The sequence below is a fragment of the Ornithodoros turicata genome, chromosome 2 (assembly GCF_037126465.1).
Source record: "Ornithodoros turicata isolate Travis chromosome 2, ASM3712646v1, whole genome shotgun sequence".
Classification (NCBI taxonomy): domain Eukaryota; kingdom Metazoa; phylum Arthropoda; class Arachnida; order Ixodida; family Argasidae; genus Ornithodoros; species Ornithodoros turicata.
In genome coordinates, this window is record NC_088202.1 from 29,112,253 (window position 1) to 29,140,180 (window position 27,928).

Sequence of the window (27,928 nt, forward strand, 5' to 3'; positions counted from 1 at the left end):
GACGCAGATTTCACCCTTTCAGAGCTCACCCAAGCAATCCAAAAGGCTGCTACCAAGAAATCTGCCCCGGGACTTCACAAAATCACGTACAAGCATCTAGCAAACCTCGGACCGACCTCCACAGAGCACCTTCTAACGCTTTTCAACGAAATTTGGCAGTCTGGGAACTTTCCACAAGAGTGGAAAACCGCACAAGTCATTCCTGTACTAAAGCCAGGCAAGCCAGCAACTGAAGTGAACTCCTACCGTCCGATAAGCCTGACGAGTTGCGTTGGAAAGACAATGGAACGTATGGTTCTCACAAGAGTGCAGTGGTGGCTGGAAAAACGCGAATTTTTCTCGGAAGAACTCTCTGGTTTTCGAAGAGCGCGCTGTGCTTCAAACTGTGTAACCGACCTCATCTCCGACATTGAGCACAACATGGCCCTTTCCTACATCACCCTGGCGGCATTCCTAGACCTACGGCGGGCTTTTGACACTGTGAGCCATCCCCATGTGCGCCAGGGACTTGTTCGTGCAGGAGTTGGAGGCCGCGCCTTCACCTGGATCTCCCAGTAGCTCTGTGACAGAACAGTTGTAATGAGGACAACAGAAGGCAATACAGTACCAGTGTCATCGCATCAGGGCTTGCCTCAGGGGGGAGTGATGAGCCCCACTCTGTTCAACATCATCATGGCCGAATTGATCCCTTTGCTGCCAAAAGAGGTGAAGATCACTGTGTATGCCGACGACGTCTGCATGTGGGCGTACGGACGTTATCTCAGCCGACTTAAAGCGACCCTTGAGCTAGCACTGGACACAGCTGCAACCTTCTTCCAAGAGAGAGCAATGGACCTATCACCGGACAAAACTGTATACATCCCCTTCACTAAGAAGCGGTTGAAGAACTTCACCCTCAAGCTACGAGGAGAAGAAATCCTGCGAGTAAACAGCCATAGGTTCTTGGGCGTCAACCTGCACAGGACGCTAGCCTGGACCCCAGAGCTAAAAAAGCTGAAAAATAACACCAAGACGTACACCAACATCATGAAGATAATCGCAGGCCACAGGTGGGGCAGCACCAAGGCCCTCTTCAACGTCCACCAAGCACTCATCCGACAGAGCCTGGCTCCCAGCATCCTCCACCTCAACAGCATCACCCCTACGCAGGAAAACAAGCTCAACAGCATCCTAGCAGCAAGCCTGAGAGTGTGCCTCGGTGTTCCCAGGACAACAAGAGCCGCCCTGGTCATCGCTGAAGCCCGTGAACCCCCTGCAACTGTCCTGAGAAGCCAAGAGAAAGAAAGACAGCTGATCCGCTTACTGACAAGGCACACCGACCACAGCCTCATCAAGAAAATTGAAAGCTGGTACAAATCTAGTGCAGCCGGCACGCTCAAACGTCTCCAAAGACAGCTTCCAAAAAGAAGACTCCACACCCTGAAGCAAGACAGGCCGCCCTGGCTCCTGCACAGACCCAAAGTCCACGACACAATCCCAGGCATCACCAAGAAATCTGAAATCGACGCATCTGTACTGAAGACCCTCACGATGACATATATGGAGGAACGCCATGCGAGTAAAAACGTCATCTACACCGACGGCTCAACGAAAGAAGGACGATCGGCCAGTGGTGTAGTGGCTGGTAACACCAGGAAAGGATATAGGCTATCCCATGGGACGTCGTCAACTGCCTCAGAACTGCACGGCATCCTTAAGGCCGTACGCTACATAAAGACGTGCACCCCAGCAGACTGGCTGATGTGCACTGACTCTAAGCCATCACTGCAGTCAATCATCAGAGGAGACACCGAAAATTTCCTGCTCTACAGAATATTGACCGCCACAGACGACGCTACCCAAGCAGGCCATAGTGTGACATTCCAGTGGATCCCCTCACACTGCGGCATCCCCGGCAATGAGGAAGCGGACATTTTAGCGAAGGGAGCACTCGAAAAGACGAGGCTAAGTGCCATGCCTTTCACGAAGGCTGATGCCAAACGCCACCTCAAACTGAGGACGCAGCAACGATCGAACTTGTGGTGGCGCGACAATATCAGGCCAGCCGACGACCTCAGCCACATCGACCCTGACCTGGCCACAACCTTTCCACGAGGGCTCGACAGACGACTTCAAACCTCCCTCCACAGAATCCGGCTTGGTGCGCTCTACAGCAAAACGACCCTCTACCAGATGCGCAGTTCACCGACCCCGCTCTGCACAGCTTGCAACACTCCAGAGGATACTCTTCATGTCATCATGCAGTGCCCTGTTTTCCAGCGACAAAGGGATAAACTCCAAGCAACCATCAACAAAATGGACCGGCGACCATTCAGTTTTGTCAAGCTGCTTGGCGCATGGCCCAGCCAACAACAACAGGACAAGGCAACTAAAGCCCTCTGCACCTTTCTTAAGGACACCGGAGTATCTACCACCTTCTAACCCCATATTTTAGCTCGTAACTCTTGATACCAACTTGATACTGACGATATCATCATAAAACTACGTAGTCTGTGTATCGTCTGCGGACCGTAGCTGTTTTCCTTGCTGCACCCGTAGAGCTCGCATTTAGTCAATATGTTGTCCAGAAGGCTATCACGCTCCAATCTGCCAATTTCATCCGACAATCTTCCGATATCTGGAAAGTCTCATGCTCGTTCCCACAGTTATACATCACGTCTTATTCTTTATCTTACGCGAAAGCTCCCGGGCGTGTTATCGGTGTTGTTATCAAGTCGGGGCGCGAAAAGGAAATTGTTCGGCTCCCCCCAGATATGTCTACCTCTCCCTTCTCAAATCTGTTCCTCCTCACGTACTCATGCACCACCCTGTAAACTTAGCTTCCTTGCGTAGTCCTCTGCTATCAGGTCAAGTCGAGTTTCAGAGGGGGTGTCCCGAGATGCTGCTCTTGCATCGGAGAAAAACGAAAGCGAAAGGAATCTCACATATAACAAAATGATCTTCCCAAGGATGACGATCACACATAAGGCACCAGCACTTTGGACAATGGGCGTACGCACATGAATTTGTAGCGTAGAGATAGCTTGGAGAATCGCAACTGTTTAAGCAGCGTCCGCCTGCTTGGCCCATTACATCGTACGACGTTGTCTGGTTCGATGCCATTCCTTCCTGCCATACGTTTGACACAAATGAAATACGAAATTCAAGAAAACCAAAGAAACCCAGCCCAAAATGTGACAGCTTACATTGCTAGACGGTGCATGATGTGAGACCATGAGACGACTGAATCCAGAGCGACCGTTAACCAAGCGAAAGAAAAGACGCTTTGCACACGGAACTATGCACGTGTTCTCAGAAGGCATGGCCCGTATAACAATTGAAAAACAATACGCGTCAAGATAGGCGTAAAGGGCTAATACTCCGACGCAGAGCCTTAGTTTATCCGTCAAGACGAAATCTTATGCGTCAGAATATAAGAGTAAACCATGCTCCCCGTGCCATTTATGCATAAAACTCCGGCCTTTACGCTTACAGCGGGCGCGTTTACAGTTACTAGGACTAAAAAACAGCTTGACGGATACGGTGTCAGCCATTTTGTCGAAATTTACGCTTAGTAAGGGTAAGATTGGACGTAAGCGTGAATTTATCCATTTCTTTCGCGGGAGTGTAGTAACACTCATGGGCCCACGACTTTCCTCGTAGTTTTGCACTGCGGCAACAATATCTTCACGGCCCAGCCACTAACTAGTTTCTCCTTGCACCAAATGTACTAACATTTCTTCAGGCATGACTTCCTTCAGTTTGTCTGCCACTATTAACTCCTTAAGGTCCTGAAAAGCCTTCACCTTACGACTCTCAAGGTAGTAGATGAAAAGAGTTCCTACCCTGGAACTAAACTGATTCCACGTTTCATCGTTTGATTTCACCGCTGTGGCGAACAGCCACTTGTACGTGGTAGCTGTCAACCTCAACTCCTTCAAAATTAACGATATCCCATCGGCATCCTGCAATAAATTACAAGTGCTTTGCGACGCCACAAAAGATCCCACCTGCTCAGTTTGAAAATGTAGAATAACCGCACCCTGAATCGTCTGAGGAATTTCAAGGGAGTCAAACAAAGTGTCCACGTTACGGAACCAAGCTGGCACCATAGCATCTAGACTGGGCATCGCAGCCAACACCGCCCTTAATCCTGCTGCGAATTCCCCCATACGCTTTCCCTCCGCTACCACAATGCTCTCGGCCGCATCCTGTGCAGTTGCCAATCTTAACCTATCCAACTCTATCTGCAACTTTCAAGATCCTAACTCCAACTCTTTGTCTCCAGCATCAGTGTTCGCTCTAATTGTACCGCTTTGCATAGCCAACCCCGGCGGCGCGTTTCTCCTGTTCGTCCTCCGACCTCCTGCCTGTTCCGGGGGAAGGGGTATTGAATCCGACCAGTCACGATCAGGGCCCCACTGCTCCATGCCCCGCGTTCTAACCATGCTGGTCAATCCAGGAGAAAACCAAAGTCTCACCCACACCGTTGATCAACTGATACTGCTGCAGACGAACACCGACCGGGACACCGGGCGAAGATGAGAACCCTTGAGGATCTCCCCCAGCCACGTCGGATCAAGGCCAATATTCGTGTTGTCCGACGATGGGAGAATGCCAGGCCGCAGAAGAAATCCTGTCGACTGCGCCAGTCAAGAATACAGGTCCAGTTGCAGCAATAGTAAACTATTTAATTGTCAGAACACCAACGAACGAGCAGCTGGAGACTAGGGGCCTTCAGACAATTAAATAGTTTACTATTGCTGCAACTGGACCTGTATTCTTGACTGGCGCAGTCGACAGGATTTCTTCTGCGGCCTGGCATTCTCCCATCGTCGGACAACACGAATATTGGCCTTGATCCGACGTGGCTGGGGGAGATCCTCAAGGGTTCTCATCTTCGCCCGGTGTCCCGGTCGGTGTTCGTCTGCAGCAGTATCAGTTGATCAACGGTGTGGGTGAGACTTTGGTTTTCTCCTGGATTGACCAGCATGGTTAGAACGCGGGGCATGGAGCAGTGGGGCCCTGATCGTGACTGGTCGGATTCAATACCCGTTCCCCCGGAACAGGCAGGAGGTCGGAGGACGAACAGGAGAACGCGCCGCCGGGGTTGGCTATGCAAAGCGGTACAATTAGAGCGAACACTGATGCTGGAGACAAAGAGTTGGAGTTAGGATCTTGAAAGTTGCAGATAGAGTTGGATAGGTTAAGATTGGCAACTGCACAGAATGCGGCCGAGAGCACTGTGGTAGCGGAGGGAAAGCGTATGGGGGAATTCGCAGCAGGATTTAGGGCGGTGTTGGCTGCGATGCCCAGTCTAGATGCTATGGTGCCAGCTTGGTTCCGTAACGTGGACACTTTGTTTGACTCCCTTGAAATTCTTCAGAATTACTGGCCATTGCGGCCGTTGCGGCTCGTTGCCCTTTTCTTCTCTTCTTTTTCTTCATCCTCGGGGAAATGGCCGTTATCCACTAAGGGCGATTGGCCAGTACCAGATAAGGATCATAGGCGTGGATTTTCCTGAACACTAGCTATATATGTGAGGAGGAGGAGGAGGAGGAGGTTGAGGCTTGTCGGACTAACGAGAGGTATGGGATTCGCGGAGGATAGCCGTGAAGTTAAGCGCAAGAGAAAAGGCGAGGCGAAGATACGTTCGCAGCTCAAAAGCGCTGGCTAAGAGTCATGAAGGCAGCCACACTAGATGCTACCGTCCAGTTCCACCTCCCTGCATGCGAAGACCCGAACGATAGAAGAGAGGCTAGGCAGAGGGGGGCGCCTTGCATATTCAGACGGCGAACCAGATAGTTCTGACGAAGTCGGTCGTAGAGGCGACAGTGGAGAAGGAAGTGTTCCACTGTTTCGTCCTGTCCACAGTGTGGGCACAATGGCGAATCGTGGACGCCAGCCCGATGCAGGTAGAAGTTTAGGGGGAGGGCAAGGCACAATCTCCGGTATCTGGATTTAACGATTTGGGGAAGCAGTGGCAAGGTATCGATGATGCCCAGACGACACAATGACGTCCATAGGACGTCCTATGGATATCTGTTTGGGAATACAGGATATCCATGGGATGTCCAAATATATCCGGCGGACATCCATGGGACATCCCGTTGTCTGCAAAAAGACGTCCTATGACCTTTCCTGGGGACATCCCGTGGGACAAGTCTGGGATATGGTCAGGCTTTGATCGGATATGCCATACCGTGCCTTCACGGTATCCAATATGCTTTAACACTAGCTGCAGCAAATAATTTTCACGTGATCAGAGCAGTTTCAAAGCTTTCATGGCTTCTTTATTTCAAGGAACTTCAAGTGATGTATAGCTACACACTGTTAAATACTACACAATATGCATAAAAAGAAAATGACATTTGACTTGGATGATAACAAAGCAGATAAGTGCTCAATGCATGAACGCATAAAACCTCTAGAAAAGCTCTACATCACACCAACATCTGAAGCTGCTGAGAGGCGAAATCAATTTGTAGTCTGCATATAGCAGTGACGAGCAGAAACTGTGTTCTCAGTCATTGAGCCCACAAGGGGTGCTTCGGAATTAATGGTGGCTGGATGGCTTACAGGGTCAGACCACACTTTGCCTTGTATGCAGGGAAAAGCTGAACGATTCTTGCGCCAGCAGTTAGAAATATTCATAACGCTAAACAAATAGTCGATACGCTTATTTGGACCGAAAATGGCATCCCTCTATCTAGAAAAGGCTCTGTAAATGTACACATGACATATGGAACTAAAGGATCATCACCTTGGTGCTGTTATTTAACGTCACTACATCAATGGGCTGAAGCACCATTCAGCATAAATGAGTAAATAATGTCATCGCATTAATGCGCTGTAGCACCTAGCAAACGCCGTCATCACATAATTGGTTCGAAGCACCTCCTAGCAAAAATGAGCAAACACCACAAAGCCACTTCCGTGCAGTACACATCAGATTCATGTAGAAATTCGTCATTTCAGTCGAGGTAAGTTGTACTACGAGCCTTCAAAAGTGCCTTCCACCTTTGTCATCTGAGCAAAACCATTTTTCACAATTCCTGATACACATATTTGAGTCTTCTTTAACTGAGCCGATGAACATTATTTGGCTACAATAATATGCACAAAAATACCAATCACTTCAAAGAGAACCTTATTTACTCCCTTCTGGACAGCGTGGTCGCGTAACAAACAACCCGAACAAGAAACATGTATCAGGAGTCCGATATGACAATGCGAGCCAAGTGCAGTCTTTACAAAATACATAGATGAATAAAATGAATAACGTCATCTATAGGGCACTTCACACTTCATTCTTCTGTCGTCTACAGTTGGCCTCGGCCAAGATGAAATGTAAGGAGCCCAGTTTGGGCGTTCAAGATAACACTACAAGAGCTGCAATAGCAGCTGTAAAATATAGCATGGAATTTCAAACATTCTGAGCACTTCCGGATTACACAACATGCTCATGAATGAAATAAACGCACCATCATGACTAGTAATCAGGTTGCGGAAAATAAGCAGAGGTGCAATTTGGCCTCTTTGGAGCTTGCTTGAAACAAGTGCAGTCTCCGAGGGGTCACATATGCAAGGAAAATTCCTGGTGTTTCTTTTTTGTCTCTTTTACGAACGTATACATACAGGGCGCTTCACCTGAAGTGATAAACGATTCTAACTGGCAACGTACCTGCCGGAGGATTGTGGCACTTTCTGCAATTACCTTCTGGAATCTTTTGCTGCCATTTTGGAAAGCTTTGGACAATTTTTAATTCAGGGATCTTTTCAATGAAAAACTTTGAAAATTGCCAAGCGATCCTACGAATAACCGCAGACCGAACGAAAAATATGCACAGTATAGTGACTCAAATAGTTGAAAAGTCTTAGCAAAAGTGCTGCTATAGCCCCACCTGCTTTATTGTTGCAAAAATGAGTGCGCAAAATGTGCAGGAAGAGGAAGAAGTGTTCCCACCTTGATTTTTTTTTCGTTTCTTTGTGCATCAAGGTCAAACCAGGGAAAAGAAAGGTAAAGCAAGAGGCGGGGATACTTCTTCCCTGCAACTTATCTGCTGGCTTTTTGCAACAATCAAGTCGGCAGGACTAAAGCAGCACTTTTACTTTTTTCGACCGTTTCTGTTAATACTGCGCATAGGTTTTGTTGGGTCTGCGGTCATCCGGAGGGCACTTCATATTTCTGTTAAAAAATAGGGGTGTGCTTGGCAATTTTCCTAATTTGATTGAAAACATAAATTTCCATCAATTAAAAATTGTCCAAAGCCTTCCTAAGTGTCGGCAAAAGTTGCCAGAGGGTAATTGCCAAAAATCCCACAATCCTATACGGCGTGTACGTCTACGGTTAGAATGTATCACGATAGGTGAAACACCCTATATGTGCGGCCTTCTACGTTGCAAAGTTATATCTAGCTCTATTGTCGTCACCTTCCAATACACATGAACACGAAGACAACTCGAACAATATTCGAGTTGTCTTTACGTATTATTATTATTCACAATCAAGCTTATTATCCTCACCAAAAAGTTATTAACTATTTGTCACAATTATGGTCTGCTCCCGAGCTCTCTACACAGAATAAACTTAATAATCCCACATTCTGTTTCATGAGCTAAATTTTTTTTTGTCGAAAACCCATTAATATTGTCGATGTGTATTGCATGGAGATGACAATGGCATAACACTTTTCATTTTGAAGGCAACACCTGCATAGCCCTCAGTCTGGAGCCAAATATACAGAGGAAAGAAATGTGTATCTACCACACTCCCAGAGAATGCACATTTTTTTCTCTCGTGAAATCTAGGCTCAAAGCTAGGCCTGAAGAATTTCGCACGGATTGGCCCAGCTGTCGCTGCTGTTCTGTGTAGTACTCCGAGCCCTTATCTTTTGTCGACGTCCTGTCATGAGGTTCTTTGGCGTGCCTCAGCCAGGACTTTATGTGCTGCTCTGCTTTACTGCGGGTCACGTCCTTGAGCAGCCGGTTTGACATTACAGTGCCTATAATTAAAAACGTGACTCGGCTTCAGAAACACAGGTGACAAGTCAGATATACAGAATATGCAAACACATTTTTAATACTTACTGCAGCATGAATGCAAGGGTGTGGGAAAATGCTTATTACTGACAACAAATTGTTCAGCACTATAGCTACACATGCATTCCTTATAGCAAAGTGGGACGGACTAAGTACTGTTCTTGTAGCCAGCACTGTAGTTAAAACTTACCATATCACTATTCGAGTCCAACTTAGACACATCGCAGTAAACCATGATGAGGGAGTTCACAAAAATGAATAGGACTGCATAAGAACTTATGGAATCTTACAAGAACTTACATCACAGCATAACAGGTCGCTGAACTTCATCGTCCCCTTGCCTCACTGCGAGCTGGAGGAGGTTGCTACTTTGTCCTTCATGAGCGCTCGTAAAATTCTCAGTTTCTCAGGTGAAACTGATTAGCAGGCCACGTCACTCATCTTTTCACGTAAATATGGGACCTCGAAGAGCAATTTTTTTCGCACCAGTCGCTGCTGCCCGGAGAAATGAACTTCTGTTAGAGAAATGTTCAAAGTCAAATTTGCTCCTCGCTCAAGTCTATTATCAAGAAGCTGGAACACCAACTTGCCTTTCTGGTATCCTCAAATGTTAAAAGCTTTGGTTCTTCACCAGAAAATTCTACAGTGAAAGTGAAGAAACCCATCAGCCATCTCACACTTTTATCGACAACAAATAAGTATAGAGAAGCTGAACAGACTAGTCACTTCTTTAGGCAATAGAACAGGCTACGACCGAATCAGCCTGCCTATTAAACGAAATTACCCTAGAAGCAAACCTCGGTAACATCAGCGTTGGGAGATAACGAAATTAATGGCATTGTAAGTACAGTTAAATACATTGATGTCGAAAATTTTGTGCTTCATTTGAGGAACACACAATGTGGAAATTTGTCAGCCTTAGTCAGGCTAGCATTTCCTTTTGGGACACAGAACTAAGCAAGTCATACCTGAATATGCTATGTTTCTTGATCGCACTGTTAGAAGCAGCGAAAAAGCTATAATTACTCTGTCCTGTGCGTCCTGGGTATGTTCTGAAATATTTGAGAGCGCACTCGCAACTTGATATTATGTATCAGTATCTTCACCCTGCTCACTGTTCGCACAGTTGTGCTAGCCGAGTCTGAGATGTCGAGCAAGCTGACGAAGGAGCGCGTTGAACAGCTGCTTTTCACACGTCAGTGGAAAATGCCATCGATCTTGTCATTTTGTCAACACAAAACACAAGGGGATCTGCACTACACGAACGCATGCACATAAGCACAAACGAAACAGCGCAACTTTCTATTTCACAACATAAATACAAACATTCGTAAACAATCCTTCCTGACTCATTACCTTCACACTTTTCACTCACCCATTGTGAAACTCAGATTCTTCTGCATTTACGTACACGCATGAACACCATAAACGGTCACCGCAACGAACGCCACAAAACAAATAACGGATTGCATTGGATCGGCCTTTAGTGCCCTGCGTTGACCGCTCGGGGTACCGACCATGGTTGCTGACTTTCTACTTCTTTTATGACGGACCCAGCGAGCGCGGCAGTGTATTGCTGGACGGATGCGTGTGCGCGCATCACGCGTTTGTTTTTTAGTGGTGGAAGCGGCGTCAGCGACACAAGTGAACACCACTTTGTGACCACGCAGATGCACACACATCCTCACACATCGTGTTGATTTGCAAATCTCCTCGAAGAAATGAGGTCGCGGAGTTGCGTTTTCATTGTAAAAAGTAGCGATTTAGGCGCCGTTTCAAATTTATGTCGCAGGTCCCATTGCGAGGGATACAGAGAATATTCCATGTCAAAAATTTAATAAACCAGGATCTAGATCGCGCTTAGCGCGTAGGTCCTGGCCGCATTGCCAGGCAGCGCTCGTCATGGGGTCATTCACATTGATGGGGCAAGTTGTTGTGCAGTATAATCAAAGGGGGGGGGGATATATATTTATTGAATGGTATAATCAAAGGATAATAAAGTACAGTACAACGTTTTGCGACTGCTCTGTACATACAGTGGACTTTTTCAGTAAGCGTGTCTAACTGCAGATATATGTCGTTTTTTTTTTCTGCTTCAGGCACAGCGTTATTTCAGACGATCAGATACACACTTATGCTATATTATTGGTAACCACAGTTCCGAAATTTCACCTGCTCAGGAAGCCGAATGAAGAAGGACAAAAATTATCCCGGCTAGACGCCTATGGGATATTCAGAGTCTTGTCCTGCTGAAACATGCGTGGGATATCCCCACAAAGTTTCAGCGGGACATTCTTATTTTTGGGACCTGATGGGAACGCCAGGACATCCGAGGGACTTTGCGTGTTGTCTGGGTGGGCTCAGTAAGGGAGATCTTCGCCAGGCTGTCAGCTGCTTCATTGAGCGTGAGGCCCTTGTGTCCGGGGATCCACGTTAGCACGATTTCGGAGATGTGGGGCGGAGTGAGGGAGGCAAGCAATTGCAGCAGTGGGCTAGACGGGTTCGCCAGAGATGTGATGACTGATAGGGAGTCTGATAGGAGCAGCGTCTTGCAATTGCGGGCAGGGACCATCCTAAGAGCCAGAACAATAGCGAGGAATTCGCTCTCGAAGACTGGGATGTAGTCAGGGAGGCGGATGGGGAAGTGACCATCAAGACGGGGGAAAACGAGGCCCACGCCGGCGCGCTGACCAGAGACAGACGCGACAGTTGCTACCACCAGGTGTTCAGGAAAGCGGTCAATGTGGCGATTGAGGATTACCTCAAGCTTATTGTGGTCTGTAAAACTGGTGCCGGGTTGAAAGACATCCTCAATCTTCACAGATGGGCAGAAGAGGGGGTAGCAAGGCGGAGGGACGTCTGTCAGCGACACACCCAAAGGTTTCAGCAAAAGCTCGGCGAAGACCAGCTGCGGGGTGTTTGATTTGCGCCATCGCCTGTCCAGCCAATAACGCATGTCCCTGAGGGCTCCATTGTGCCTCAAAGACAAAGGGCTCTGGCACAAGGAGAGGAAAGTGTTAATTGGCAGGACACGGAAACGTGATTTCAGAGGAAGGATGCGTGCTTCGCAGTATAGTGCTTGGTTCGAGGTGTATTTAGGGAGGCCCAAACAATGACGTAGCGCCTTCCTCTCGATGATGAAGAGCCTTCTAAGGCGGTAATCAGGGAGGTGGGAGAAAAGGACGCAGCCGAATTCCAGGACAGGACGGATGTAGCACTTGTAAACGAGCAGGAGGGCGTTTCTGCGCATCCCAATACGGGTGCTGGAGCAGCGATGGAGAAGGCTACATGCCTTCGTGGCTTTTTGGCTGACAACCTCCAGATGGTGGGCCCAGTCCAAGTGTCCCTCATACCAGTCACCGAGGTATTTCAGCAGGTTCGTCTGGCGGATGGACCCGGAGGCACCCTTGAGATCGGTCGTCACAGGGCTCGAAGGGTACCTAGAGGGTGTGAAAAGGAGCACCGCGCACTTCTGAACGTTCAGCGAGAGGTGAACAGAGCGCATCCAGGCGGAAAGTGCGTTGAGGTACACTTGCAGCTTCTCATATAGCAGGTGCAGCGACGGGGAAGAGGCAAAGAAGGCTATGTCATTAGCGTAGGTTATGGTGAGGATGTTCTGGTCGAAGGGCAGAGAGCTCATCAGGATATTAAAAAGCAGGGGTGACAGGACGGAGCCTTGGGGTACGCCTCTGTGCTGAGCTTGCTGCGAGGAGGTAAAGCGGCCGTCGGAACAGAAGAATGACCTCCCTGTAAGGAAGCTGTCGACCCAGGAGATGATGTAGGGGGGAACGCGCACCGAAGCCATTATGTGGAGTAGGACGCTGTGCTCCACGCTGTCATAAGCCTTAGCAACATCTAGTGCAACCAGGGCAGAGATATTTCCAGTCTCTCGTGCGTGGCGGATCTGGCTTTCAAGATTCACATGTGCCATCCAGATAGAGCATCGAGGGCGGAACCTAATCTGGCTATCATTGAGTACAGATGAGGCCTCTAAGTAAGACTCGAGCCGGCGGTGCAAAACGCGCTCTGTGGTCTTGCAAAGGACAGAAGTCAGTGCAATTGGGCGGACGTTGTCTATCTCCAGGCCCCTGGAGGGAACTTTCTTGATGACCGCCACTCTCGCAATTTTCCAGACACCGGGGATCCATGCGTGCTCCACGGATACGTTCGCGATATTTAAAAGTTCATGAGGGTGAGACGCCCACAAAGACTTCACCATTGCGCTGGTGATGCCATCCGGACCGGGTGCAGATCTAGGTAGGGAGCGCACGACAGCATCGAGCTCCTCTTCAGTTACAGGGAAGAAGCCAGATGGCGACGCTTGGGGAAAGGGAGGGCCACGGGGAACTGCATTCCGGAAGCGTAGGGAGAGACGTTCGGCAACAGCTTCAAGCCTGGCTTTTGCGACGTCGTCAGGGGCGACAGAAAGCTCATTGCATGAGGCGCTAGAGAAAGACCTCCGAATGTAAGCGATGTGCTTGTACAAGGCCTTCCTGCGCTTCGGGTGGGACAGGAAGGAGTTGCGGCTATTATAAAAGACTTGCTTAGCGGCGGAGATGGTACGCTTGAAGACGGCCTTGAGGAATTGGTAGTTCTTCCAATTTGCATGGGACGTGTTTGAGAGAACCTGCTTCCAGGCGGCCTTGCGGCGGCGATAGGCTCTAGTGCATTCCTCGGACCACCAAGGCGCACAATTTGACGATGAGTGCCTCTCAAGGTGAAACGTAGCCGTCACTATTGAGCGCGAGAGTGCATCGGTAGCTCGGGAAGCGCGGTCCACGGCAGGTAGTCCAACACATTCGTCAAGGAGTAGGGCGAGGCTTGTTTGCTGCAGAGAGCGGCTACAGTGAGAGCGGACCGAGATAGTCTGTTTGTCATGCGTCGGAACTTCAAAGAAAATAGGGAGATGGTCGCTGTTCGAACCCCAATCAGACGTTTTTCACGACGACACCCGTACCGATGGGGAGCAGAGAGTGAGGTCGAGAACGGATCGCGTCGTCCCGCGTAGGAACGTTGGGGAGCCGTCATTCGCTAGAGAGAGATTACGCAGGCAGATCCAGTTCCAGAGCTCCCTACCGCATGCGTCAGTCTTGAGGCCCCATGTGGTGTGATGGGAGTTGAAGTCGCCGACGACGAGGAACTGATGAGATGCGTTAACGAGGACATTGTGGAGGATAGAAGGTGATTGAAAGCCTGCCGGACAGTACACGTTCACTATCGTCAAAGATCCGCCACGAGGGGCGTAATCTGAACGGCAAGAGCTTCGCATGAGGGAGATGAGGTCTGAGATAACACACAAGAAGAATGCACCAGTTTTAAAGAGATAAGTGTTGCGAGGCCACCACCCTTGCCCGCAGGCCTGTCCAGGCTGTAGACCTGGAAGCCAGGGAAGAAAAAAGTGCGATGGGGGCTAACCAAGTTTCTCTCTTCGTTTCTTTCTTTCTTCAGTTCTTCTCTTGTTCGCATGACCACCTCGTCGCGCGAGCCCTTCTCCTCCTCACTCCTGACTGTCCTGTTGGGCCACTAGAAGTTGTCCATGGGCCAACAACCTGTTTTGATAGTTAATCAAAATATTCAAGTGGATCATAAAAATTCCTCATGAGTCTTGTTGAACTTTTTGATCGGGTCCGCTGCTTTCGCTGGCTATGAATTTTGACACTCCCCGCTCTTGTCCAGGCTCGTAGCCAAGGCTGGTCGAGGCAACGGCGATTATACCGTGGTATGGTATGGGCATCTATGCACCCGAATTACAATGTGGACGAACGTGGTGACTGCGTCCTACACGTTGCGTCCGTGTCCTTTCTGCGTTTCGTGCCCTGTTTGTAGAATATCTCACTGTTCCAGTAATGGATTACGGCTGTATGTTACTCCTCCAAAAACGTGGTGACGGCGTCCGTGCAGTGCCTCTGTTTATTCTCCCCAATTTCGGGGTTTCAGTAATGGGCAACGTCTGTTTTTTACTATTCCAAACAACACTTTTTTGCGTTATTTCCAACGTATGCTTATGGGTTTCTTTTTTTTTCTTTTTGCATGCCTAGGTATACGTTGCTAACTCCCTATACAGCCGTTATGCGCAATGTACATGGCCGTTTGTTCAGTGTACCGTTCATGTGTTTCGTGTTTGAGCACAGGTCTTGTTTTCTAATAATTACTGTGGCTATTAATTGCGCTATGATATCCGCTAAGATAAGTGGCGGAGCAGAGTCCTGGTGCGACACCGACGGCTGGTGCAATATGGCGTTCCCCTCGTCCCTACGTCCCAGTTTCAGAGGTTTCCTTCTAGCATACTCCTTAAGATTTCCATGATGAGTGCAGAGAGAGCGCATCCACCACACTGTCCCAACGCGCACTAAAAGTTTACCGCTTTTACTATGAATTAAAAAGTCATCCCATTTCCGTTATTCTGTGTCCCTGATTAGTTCGGTAACTATAATCATCGCACTGAAGTCAGTATACGTACCTATACACCAGAAATACGTCGACGACGACGATCAAAGGCAATAGGAAAAGCAAAACATACACATGTTTTCCAGACAACTCCAAAAACGCGCCCCAACTGCCGCGGTGGCGCTATGTGTTGTTCAAAAAACGTATTAGCTAAACTGACCTACTGGGTATCGAAACCCCAGATGAAAAATTTTCCAACTGGGACCAGTTCAAACTGGGACCAGGTCAAATCCAGTTTGCAACTGATCCCAGCTTGAACTGGTCCCAGTTCAATGACACAGTTTGAGCTGCTCCCAGTTTGAACTGGGACCAGTTCAAAACCAGTTGGCAGCTTGTCCCAGCTTGAACTGGTCCCTGTTCAATAAACCAGTTTGTAGCTGGTCCCAGCTTGAACCGGTCCCAGTTCAATAAACCAGCTTGAACTGGACCACTTCAAAAACCAGTTTGCAGCTGGTCCCACCTTGGACTGGTCCCAGTTCAAAATACCAGCTAGCAACTGGTCGTAGCCGAAATAGCAAGTTTGGAAATGATTTCTCCTCTAAGCGGAACTGGGAGCTACTCGGGAGCTTATCTGGGTTGCCATGATGAAACCCACAGATGCAGCATGATTCTGAAATAAACATGAATTATTTTATTGTGCACTTCTGAAACACACATTTTGTATTTCGCCGATACAGTTTCTCACTGACTTTACAGGAACGGTTGAGGAAAACGGGAAGCATTCAGGGCAGCCGGGGAAGCCGTCATCAGTTGATTTGCTTGGTATGGAACTGCAGGAGACTGTATCATACATAATTAATTTAGTTCAATACACGCATATGCAGACACTCACCTTTCCTGTGTATTCCTCCCCCCCCCCCCCTTACATGGGGCGCTTGCAGAGCCCGACTTATTGCTTCACAGTCGTTCCCCAGGCAGAAATCTGGAATGGGACCATTTCAAAATGGTTTAACGAACTGCTCCCACTCTGGTCCCACCCTGGTAATCGTCCCACTCTGGTCCCACCCTGGTGATGGTCCCACTCGGGTCCCACTTGCCAAGTGGTCCCATGGGGGACCAGTTCGTTAAACCACTTCAGAATGGGACCACTCTGGAGTGGGACCACTTCAAAGTGGTTTTTGGACAGGTCCCACTTAGTGAGTGGGACCATCTTCACGATGGTCCCACTTGGAGTGGAACCAGTGAAATTGATCCAGTGGTCCCCTCTGCTAAGTGGTCCGGGATCCGGCCACTTAGCAGCTAGGACCACTGAATGCATGACCGAAAATAATGCGTAGAAATGCACATATTGCTCAAGTAAGTGCCGTTTATTCTGCTAAAAGCATACACTGAGCAGAAAGAAATAATCAATACGTCTCTACATGTACATACTACGTAGTATAAGTCTGATCACTCACTGTGTCTGGACAAAGCATATGCCTGACTGTGCGATGCACTCACTGACCACAGGGAGCTTTCGTCTATTGGCCACCTCACATCTTGTATTTTCTCAGAGAAGATGACACATGACACTCCTGTGTTCTATGCAGGTCGCGACATACACCCCCTTCCCACCGTACGTTCGGAATCTTCTTATCCTGTTTCTCTTCAAGTTCCTCCTAAGTTTATAAAATGAAACATCTAATTAATAGTAATCAAAACATCACGGTCATCACTCATACCTGCAAACATTCACGACGTGCAGTCCGATTGGCGTTTCACAGTGCGCTCTTGCCCCTACGCCTTTTACGTTTTCTTGGCGTCAAAACTCTTCCGGGAAATCGACAATGTGTTGCACAGAAACCACTGTCATCGCATTGTCTTACAAAGCGCACTGAAACACACGCAAATACTGCACATGATGGAGATACATCATCCTTGCGACGGCAACGGAAGACAAAATCAACTTGCTGCGACGCGTCCAAGTTTCAACTGCCACCTGCCAGTCTTGCCTGCCCTCTCGCCCTCTCCTCTCCCTCTCGCCGAGCCGCCGTGGCGTCTTCACATCGCATCAGCCTCTGCAATTACCCTTTCTTCTTTTTTCGTTGTCTTTCTTCTAGTTATTTAGTTTAATTTTTGTTGTTGTTGAGATGTATTTTTTTACATTTCTCTGGTACTTAATATGTCATGATATTCATGCACATTCAGATGAGAATATGTGCACGAATTGGAGTTACAGGGATATAGTATATATTTGATCGCAGAGGCGCGCACCTGGATAAACAGCAATAAAAAGAGGTCATGCATGTGCTAAAATAGATCAGAGTAATAGATCAAACAAAACCAGAAGGATATATGGCAAGTGTGGACAAGATGAAATCTCAAAGGGGGAAGCTGGGAAGCAGCCCAATTTGGAGTCTCAACTTCTCAAGTGACCATTTTGGGAACAAAATGGTACCTGTGAGGCTCCTGTTCGGAACTATCTGAGACCAGGGTGGTACCACTGATGTCAGCAAAGTGGAACCAGCCACCCCACTTGGGAATCCAGCAGGGACCATCCACATTCAACTGGAACCATTCCGGGACCATCAAACGTCCGACTGGAACCAGTCCAGATTCAACTGGAACCATTCTGGGACCAGTCCAGATTTTCGCCTGGGTCTGTGTACCAATGAAGCACAATATTACTTAACCAAAACATGAATTGAAAGGCACAACTATTCCACAACGGACTCACATTCTTTTTCGGTCCCACGCCAGGGATGGGACACTCCCATTGATCGCAATGGGGACGTTTTTCGTGCAGCAGCAACGCCAAATACGACCCCAGTGGTTGCAAAACCAATTCTGCGCATGCGTATTCGCCAAGATTTTGGATAAGGCGGCGAGTAGCGCATTCATCCGAGGACGCTGTTTTTCATGCTTATCCAACATGGCGGATCGCTCTGCGGCCTCTCCGGTGCTGGGGTTCTGTGCCTTTCATTAATTATTCTACTGGTTTACGAGGACGTCAGAAAGTGACAAAAGACAGATATCGGAACGGAAACACTGTATTCATCAAGCTTACTCATAGATATGCAAATATGATGCCACTGCTTTTCTCGAAATCGCTGCACAGGCGTTGCAAGATAGCATAATTACATAGTTTACAAACACATCACAGGGTTTCTTCGCAACAAGTCTCTTCTGGAGGAGGCACGCTTTGTGACTTGCTCTCCAGTATCATGAAGCTTGGCATTCAGGCGGTCTTGCAAGGTTCTTTGGCATGCCCAATGTGGATTTCCGTACGTACACAACGCTTTCTGGAAAGCAGTTTCGGTGCTCTGCATCCCGAAAGACCTGAAAATAATCGATCAAATGTGAATCCTGCAATTCCGGTTTCCGCACGTACTAACTACCTTTGCAGAGATACGAGTATTCTTATTCTTACCAGTGCGATTTTGCTTGGCGTATATCCGTGTATCCGGAACTGGTGTCTATCACATCTGTGCAATACAAAATCGGACAACAATTCACGCACCCACCCAGGCACATTCATCATAACTCATAATATTTTTACGGTTGCTTACTTTGAAAAACACAGGTTGATACAAAGCGCACACTAACGCACTAGCTTCCACCTTCCAGTGCTGCCACTCCAACGGTCAACGGTGCAAAGCTCGCGCTCAATGTTTCGGATTGCTTGCTGGCGGTTGAAAGGTTGAAAGGAATGTGACCATGTGACACACATTCTAAATCGAAGAAAACGAGTTTACTCAAACAAACGTAGGCTCGCACTTTGTTCAGTTGTTCTAGAAGAAGTACACCTATTAAGTGGGGTTTTGTTTTCATAATGAAGAAGTCTTGCGAAGTGATGGCGCCCCAATCGATACTACCGTGGCGACACACTTGGCGCGGCCGCGAAACTCTCCCAGTGGCCCTCCTGTGCCCACGCCACGAATACTCTGGCGAGCTATGCGGGTTCGAGAGCAACCCGTGTATTCCGTGTGAAGGATCTGAAACACGAGAATGGACGTGCGTCAAAAGGGGGAATGCGCAGGCTAACTGGTACATGATAATTAAAAGAACAAAAACCAAGAGACACGTTTCACAACGTACGGTGCGCAAAAAGTTGCTTTGTTAATGTTAAGGCTACGGTCCCACTCATCACCCGAAAAGTGTCATTTTCAGTCAAAGGTTACACGGCTTCTCGGCAACTTACGTGAAATATGTTGGTACCGTTGGAAAGCTTGTTCTCTGGGCAAGCTAAGCCAAGAGCTCGTTTTTTTATGTGATGATTAGCTGTGGCGTTATAAAGCGAGAAGGACGACCATGTGGCGGCCCGTGTGTGATGACGAAGACGTGCCTCTGCTGCCACGCGCTACGGCGCTGGCACGGCAGTTCTACCGGCACCGTCCTAGTGTGAGGCCACGACCATCTTCCCGCTTGGACATACCATCATCGCCGGACAGGACTCATGTAGAGGGACACCACCTCCTCTACATTTGGTGACCCGAACAACGAACACCATGTTTGGCATAATTCGGCCAAGCACCATCCCAAATTACTGCAAGCCCACCTCCGAAGGTACGGTGCAACGTTCTACCGAGGAACCGCTAGGCGACGACGTCAATTCACCGCGGCTCCACTCATCGCGTCGCGGTACGCCGCTTGCGGCTGCATGGCCCCATCCTCATCGTCATGCCAGTCCCAAGAACCCTGCCCGCCTTGCCTTCCCACCAGGCTTCGATACAGGGTGCTGGCAGCCCATCCAATGGCGCTCAAGAGGCACCGGGACCAACGTTCCACCGGGGACACGCACGGAGGCCACCGATTTCTACTCCCGGTCTCCCCGTGCTTCGCGATGGCCCTCCCCGGCACTCTTCTTGGCGACACTACGAGCTCACCGCTCACGAACCGGTCGCGGTTCTGTCGCCCCATCCTGCATTACGTTCTGCCTACCTGCCTACTCTGCTCTCCGCTTCGGCCCGCCCCTGGAACCCTCCCGGCCAGCTCTTGTCCGCACCGTTCATCCCGCCACTTCTGCCCACTCATCACAAGACGCAAGACCAGCCGTCCCTGTACTGCGTGTCGCCCGTCTTCCTCCTCTTCCTGTATCGACGCGGAATCTCAACCGCCAGCTCTACACCGCTCCGCGTCTGAGGGGGGAGTGATGTGGCGGCCCGTGTGTGATGACGAAGACGTGCCTCTGCTGCCACGCGCTACGGCGCTGGCACGGCAGTTCTACCGGCACCGTCCTAGTGTGAGGCCACGACCATCTTCCCGCTTGGACATACCATCATCGCCGGACAGGACTCATGTAGAGGGACACCACCTCCTCTACAACCATACCTTCCATTTTAGGTGTTTTTCAGTCAAGGATGATGCGAATACGAAAAGAGATAGCGCTGTCATCCTTTTTTCAAAGTGACGTTGCACAGTAAGCAAAAGAAAGTCAAGAACGTTTTTACTCGCGTAAAGCGTCATTAATTGATTATTGCCTATCAAATTTAAGAAAAAAACGCTACTTTTACACTTGCCATAAAAGGCTATTCTGTACTTATTCTCGGCTGAAAATATGATCAGCGGGCGGGTAATTATCAGCAGGAGTGATGTCCAAAGTTTTATCGCAAATGAAAGAATAATAAATAAACTAGTGTGGTTCAAAATCGCACACCTAAATACACAGAAACGCAGAAAATGTGGTGACTAGCGACATCTGCCGTACGCGTTTGAAACCACCTACAGCTTCGCGTTGCAAGAGGTTGCCGAGAGATGGCACGGGTTCCTATGTGCTGATCACGTGATCACGTAGCGGTTCTCTGACCTCCCTGACTTACGAAACGTTGGTCCCGTGCGTGATTCCGTATACGCAGGTTCCTGGCGCGTGTATTTTTGTTGATCGTACGGTTATATTGTGTCCGTTTGGCTGAATTTCGTGCTGAGGAGTTGCATTATTCTCCGTTGGGTGTGCCCTGCGCCCTGTCCCTTCGGTCGGCAGTTAGGTAGCGGAGTACCGCTATTCGCTACTCCTCTGAAACGCCGCTACTCATTCCGAAACGTAGCGCGGTACCGCTACCGGAAGGAAATATGTACCGGCGCTACTGCCAAGCTGCCTCGTAAGATATTTTTTTAATGACGAACATGTAACCATGATGAGTAGAGCCCACACAACGCTTAGGCAATAAAATATTGTTTTATGCAGGAACAAGAACCATGAAAAATGTCGATACCAGCTCTGAACTTTATTATAGGCAGAATAAGAGCGTACAGAAATTAGAAAATATCACTTTAGTCATGCCGGATTGTGACACGGATACTGCCTTGTCGAAGTGAAATGGCGTGGAATACGAGTTACTTCTTTTGTCTCGCCCACTAAAGTAGCCGGAAAGTAGCGGTAGCAGCATCAGACACATTACCAAAATTTTTTCTATTAATTATCTATTAATTAATCTATTTTTACTTTTTCAAATAAACTTTGAAAATTGCCAAGTGAACCTCACTTTTTCACAGAAATATGAAGTCCTCCAGGGGATAACGACAGGCCCCCCCAAAAAATTAGTACAAACTCGGCTTTAGCCCCGCCTGCTTGATTGTCACAAAGGAGAGCCCGCGGTATTTGAGGGGAGAGGGGGAAGTGCTCCCGCCTTTCGTTTTACCCGTGGTTTTACCTAGAGTTTTACCTTCCTTTGGGCCGCGTTGACCTTGATGCTGGTGACAACCCTCTTATCACAAAGAATACAACCGTCCTTATCATAAGGGCCAAAACAAAGGCGGGGACACTTTCTCGTCTAGACTTAGATTTCGTGTACGGTTCTCTGCGAAAATCAAGCAGGCGGGGCTACAGCGTGATTTTTACTTTTTTTTTCGACTATTTCTGTTGCGATACTGTGCATAGTCTTTGTTGAGTCTGCGGTTATCAGTGGAGGACATCATATTCTTGTAAAAAAAAAAAGTTTGGTTCGCTTGGCAATTTTCAAAGTTCAATTGAAAAAAAAAATTTTTTTCCCGCAATTATTGTCCAAAGCCTTCTGTATTCCGGCATTGCATGATCTCGAAAAGCTTCCGTGAAACGTTCCTTCCATCTCCAACGTCCTTGACTCTTGCAAGTGAACATGTACGCCTCCTTACATATGTGGCTTCCCAGCTAATAGTTCTTCTTATGAAGCCACAAAAACGTGGTAGTTAGTCGTTAGTCAGTTAAATAACTTAATAAAATAAAAATAAAAACCTTGTATTTCTGTAACCATGTCAACTGTTTTACATGGCATATCGTATCACCAAAAATGCAATTCATCTTCCTGAAGTTGTACAAGTTGATGCATAACTTTCCCATCAAGACAAGAAGAAAAAAAAGGGTGCCGCGGAAAATGTGTGATCAACGGCATTTAGACACGACCGAGCTACGGCAGACGAGGACAGTACGTAAAGGACAGAAAAGCACCACACCGCCCTTTTCCGCATTGTCCTCGTCTGCCGTGGCTCCGTCGCGTCTGAAATGTCATACCAACCCAACACAGCGTTGTTAGACAACGACATTTGTTTGCGAGATATACACTAACACAACTACGTGGGGGCTTGAGTGTCTGCCCCACTGCCCCTCGGAACTTTATCATGCTGGGGCAAGGTCCCCTCCAAGCAGTCTATCCAGCTGACGCTCAGGACGAACGTTTCGTGGGATATCCTAATGGTCGCGTGCTCAATGTGTAGACAACCTCTCGCTCGTCTAGATGCTCAAAACACACGACTGCTCTGGAGCATCTTTACTTGGCGACTGCTGCTCCTCCTTCGAGGATGTACAAGACATTGGATATACATACATATGTTCGGGTGCCTCTTCTGAGTCACGCGGCGAACTGGCTTTTCCTCTTCGGGCTAAAGCGCGCGAGTACAACGTTATGAGTACTTGGGTGTCATAATTAAAAGCTATCTAAAATTGGCTAGCAAACCTGTTCTCAAGCTATACTCGATGACCTTGGGTGTGGAAAGATAATTTTCGATTTTGGGAGTGAACATAAAAAGGAAATAGCAGTAGCGTGTCATATGCGTCGCATGTTTCTCTCAGGGAAGTCACAGCTAGTGAGAGTACGTCAATCAGCTACGTGTCTGTGAGAAACTTGCTTTTATTTCGTTGCATTTCTCCATATCGTGTTCATAGGATTGTCATTACCTTCACGTTATTGTCATAATATTAGTATAGGCTCAGTATATAGTAAAGGGGATAAGCCCATGAACGGAGAACCTGTTTCATGACCGTAACTGATCGCAGTTGTCTCGCGACGTAAAGCTTCGAATTATTATTATTATGACAGTAGCTATCGGCGTTGCCTTCGCAAACAGCGAAGAATGGTTGTAGGAAACAATATCCCCGAAAAAAAAAAGGTCCGTACACCGAAACTTCCACACCGAAATGTCCCGTTCCCGCCCCAAAAATGTCCCCTACTGACCGCGTTATTCAGGCTACCAGCGGTATTCCTGCGGCTAATTTCAGAGTTAGCTAATTCCTAAAGTGCGAATGCCACGAGGAACTCCTCGTGTAGTGGCTCAAGTATAATTATTGCGGGACAGGGAAGAAAACATTTCCGCATCCGTTCTAACGAAACAAAATACAAGACTACAACAACACACGCACACGAAGACATGATGATGGCGTGGGGCTCATGCCGGCCAGCAGGCTGAAAAGATCACAGACGTTTTTACCAGATGTACGTTTTCTTGTATTTGCGTTCACGCTTTTCTGCTTTTCGTAACCGATTGTGCACCCCGATGCTTTGGAGAATTGTTTTTGCGTGACAGTAAAATCCCGAGACGAGGGACGACGAAAGGCAAGGGATGAAAAATCGGCGTCCGATGAAACGGCGTTGGGTAAAATGCCCCAGTCGAAATGACGAAATGAAAACCCAGTCACATTTCCCTAATGTATCAATTTCGCGTGTGACGTTGTCCCGGTCTACGTTCCTCAGTACGCTGTATTCCAAAGATAAAAATAATATAACTACCATAATGCTACTGTATTCTCGTACTGTTGTGTCGACTGTATTTGCTTGGCTGGTTGGTTATGTGTATCAAGCGTAAAACAACATCATAGAAACAAAGCACAACAATAGGCTCGATTCATAACAACGGCGCCCTTCGCTGCGCATGACGAATCAACTTCGGTCTCCCAGTGCCACTGACAACTTCTATGACAGCGAAGCCTGTTAGGGGCGGAAAGCAGGCTGTTACAAAACAATTGTCAGTGTTAGGCGTGAATACTATTGCCCAGAGAGAAAATAATATAAGCCAATCCCCTTCCCCAGAGCACGCGCGTCTTTGTCTCGTTCCTTTTTCTTTCCAACTAGTTTCTTTTCTACATGTGGGGGAACTGAACGAAGAACCGGAACATGGAAGGAGGGGGCACCACGGTAAATGTTTATTATGTAGGCAAGGGGAAGGAGTGCTGTCGCATCCATTTTGCTACGAGGAATTGTTGTCGCACGATAACTATCTTGCAATGCAAATGCAATTTCTTGGATTGAGCTCTGAAGTCTGTAGAAGGATCTTCCGTTTACTCCCATCGTCTCACGACAAACTGTGGGCAATCAGCGCCGCGTAATGCGATGGAGACGACTGAAATAAACTAGTGAAATGACCACATTTCGTGGCAAAGATCACACTTCTCGTCTCACAACGCGATAACACGAATCGCAGCCAAATAGAAAAAAAAAAGTTATCTACACCTACTAGTCACGGCCGCTACTATGCGGAATAAGGACAGGTTACATTAGCGTATAATCGCCGACTTCCCTCTGGCCTCCGTGTCTCTGGTTCCTCCTTCTTCAAGTATGCACCAGCTTGTCAGCGTCCTCTCTCTTTTATCAGTCATTCCCTATTTTACTTCGGTTATGCCATTCCTTTGATTCTTATTATTTTGTGTGCGCACTGTGAGTTGAACTTCTATGAAAAAATGGCTAGGAAGCAAGCGAGCTGGTGACTTCTAGTTTCAACAGAATTGGTAATTTCATAATTCATTTAAAGAAATCCTGTTTCTGTAAGCTGTATTGAGATAAAACTGCTACCGATCGGCACTGCTGACTGCAATTATTTAGTCCATTTTTTATGACGGCTGTTTGACCATTGTGCCATTTGAGATATATATTTTTATATATCTCAAATATATTTCATCTTGCATAGTCTTCGTCACACGCTACGCGCGCGGCAGCTACCACTGTGCTACTCAAAACACGAAAGCACGAAAATCAACTCGCCGTCTTGCACGACAGTTTCAAAAGACTTTTACGAGACAATCGTCCCTTCTACACAGGCATAAACACCGGGAACAATAGCATAGAGGAGAGCCCCAAGGTCAAAGTGTGCAGTCCCTAGCTGCCCCACGCGCAGTGTTGTACGTATCGCCGTTACAAGTAACGCCGTTACAGTAATCGATACTTTTTCGGTATCGGAGTGCGTATCGGCGATACTTTTTAAAATCAGTATCGGGAAAGTATTTCCGTTACAAATTTATGGTAACGCATCGTTATCGATACCGATACTTTTTCGTGCCCCACCCTTTCTTTACCGACCATATTTCTTACTCTTATTCATTCTCAATGGTCCGCCTAGCCCTCGACAATAAGCTTGTGGACACGCCCACGTGCTCCGTAACCGGAATTATGAAATTATACCAAACACGTGCTCACCGTTTTTCTTTGAATCTGAAGGAAATAACCACGCTGTGTCCAACAAAAGAGTTGAGGTCAACGAACAGATTATGGCCTTCTTTGCTTATGCGCCAAGAAAACCTGAAGCATCATCATCATCATCAACGAACAGAGGTCAAGATTTTGACAGTGCGCTCTGGATTCCAATGCTAAGCTGCCGTGTCGCACTGAGTCACGCTCACACATACTGTGGCATTGTAAACTTCAGATAGGATCCCTGGGTCATTCGACTCCATGGTATGTGTGGGCCTGACACTAACGTAATTGTCACCCTGGCCTCTGTCAGCTGCCGGAGACACCACGGCTTGCAAGGATGACAGAAGACGATTTCAAGAACCAGCTATGGCTAAAAGTCAAGCATAACGTTTCCGAGCTACATACGAAATACGCTGTCTTTTCACTGCAAAACTGTTCACGTAAGCGATATTTGCATGTTGCACCATCTCCGTATTTCAAACAAAAGTATCGCCCAAAGTATCGCGTTACTTTTTTTTAGTAACGGTAGCGGTACTTCGTTACTTTACAAAAGAAGTATCGATATCGGTATTTCGATACTTTTTACTCAAGTAACGAGTATCGGTATCGCGATACCATATTTCGGTAACGGGTACAACACTGCCCACGCGTAACGGGGTCATCCACGGAAACCGCGATGGTGGCGCCCCGTCGTAGGAAGCCCGTAAGTACATTCAAGATGGCTACCGTGAGACCGTAGCCTTAACACCGCATTCGCATAAACCGGGTGTTAGCCATGAAAGGAACGCCGTCCACATGTTCTCGTGGAACAGACGAGGGAGCTAAACCTTACGTGTAACAGCACGGTACAATTATTGATATTTCTACACTGTTCATAGGAAGGAAGAAAAAAAAAACATTTGAGTATGTAGTACTCACGATGAAGCGGTCTCCACAGCTGCAGCAGTGCCGCAATCGCATGACACCTGTCCGGCCGTACTGAAGCCGCTGACGCTCACTGTAATTTATTTTGTCGCGTGTCACGCTAATAACATAAGGGGCAAAAATGTCACTTCGGACATGCTGAGACGAACGCGAAAACTCAAAACACGGCAGACAAGTGCGAACGCTGCATCAGGAAGCAGCAAGCGATCGTTACAAAGTGTTCAAACGCGTCCTTCATCAGGGGAGTAGGAAAGCGCAAAAATGCAAATATAAGAATTCCAAATTAGCTTTTGTTAACACTGACGAACCTTACAAAAAATAGAAATATGATTTTCTACTATAAAGTTTCTTTCCGACCGCCCCCATACCTTTGTTTTGTAATCTTCATATACATTATTACAAACCTATCCCGGTACCGAAACCGAAACTTCCCCCAAACATGTCAGCTGGTGGAGCTTGAACTGGCACCACTCCACTTTCCAGTTGCCACTCGCCCAGCTTGAACTGGCACCAGTTCATCTCCAGTTGCCACCAGCCCAGTTTGAACTGGCCCCACTCCACTTTCCAGTTACCACCAGCCCAACTTTAACTGGTTCCACTTCATGTCCAGTTGCCACCACCCCAGCTTGAACTGGTACCACTTCATGTCCAGTTGGCACCATCCCAGCCTGAACTGGTACCACTTCACTTTCCAGTTGCCAAAACCCCAGTTTGAACTGGTACCACTTCATGTCCACTTGCCACTCGCCCAGCTTGAACTGGTACCACTTCATGTCCAGTTACCACCAGCCCAGCTTGAACTGGTTCCACTTCATGTCCAGTTGCCAGCATCTCAGCTTGAACTGGTACCACTTTAGTTTCCAGTTGCCGCCAGTTTGGTCGTTCCAGTTCATGACCAGTTGGAAGCAACTGCGAACAAACTAGTACCAGTTGACTTCCCAGTTCATTTTTTCGCCTGGGAA

At 47.8% G+C, this 27,928-nt stretch overlaps 2 protein-coding genes and 1 long non-coding RNA gene across 4 annotated transcripts; 1 reads left to right on the forward strand and 2 right to left on the reverse strand.

The window, feature by feature from the left end:
- Positions 1-579: 579 nt before the first annotated feature.
- Positions 580-2,421, forward strand: LOC135384473 (uncharacterized). Its single transcript, XM_064613675.1, has one exon. It carries the CDS (start codon positions 580-582, stop codon positions 2,419-2,421), a length of 1,842 nt encoding a protein of 613 aa, XP_064469745.1.
- Positions 2,422-9,353: 6,932 nt separating this feature from the next.
- Positions 9,354-10,477, reverse strand: LOC135383280 (uncharacterized). 2 transcript variants are annotated; one of them, XR_010419791.1, is made up of 4 exons: positions 10,397-10,466; positions 9,990-10,277; positions 9,612-9,661; positions 9,354-9,536 (listed from the first exon to the last, which is right to left on the reverse strand). It is a non-coding gene; the product is annotated as an uncharacterized LOC135383280 (long non-coding RNA). The 2 variants fall into 2 exon arrangements; XR_010419790.1 differs by lacking the exon at positions 9,990-10,277 and having other exon boundaries at positions 10,397-10,477.
- Positions 10,478-11,302: 825 nt separating this feature from the next.
- On the reverse strand, positions 11,303-27,485 carry LOC135384474 (uncharacterized). Its single transcript, XM_064613676.1, has 7 exons — positions 27,371-27,485; positions 16,474-16,716; positions 15,929-16,078; positions 15,633-15,822; positions 14,373-14,533; positions 13,979-14,304; positions 11,303-13,849 (listed from the first exon to the last, which is right to left on the reverse strand). The coding sequence occupies exons 1-7, from the start codon at positions 27,483-27,485 to the stop codon at positions 11,303-11,305; spliced, it is 3,732 nt and encodes a 1,243-aa protein (XP_064469746.1).
- Between the last annotated feature and the right edge of the window lie 443 nt (positions 27,486-27,928).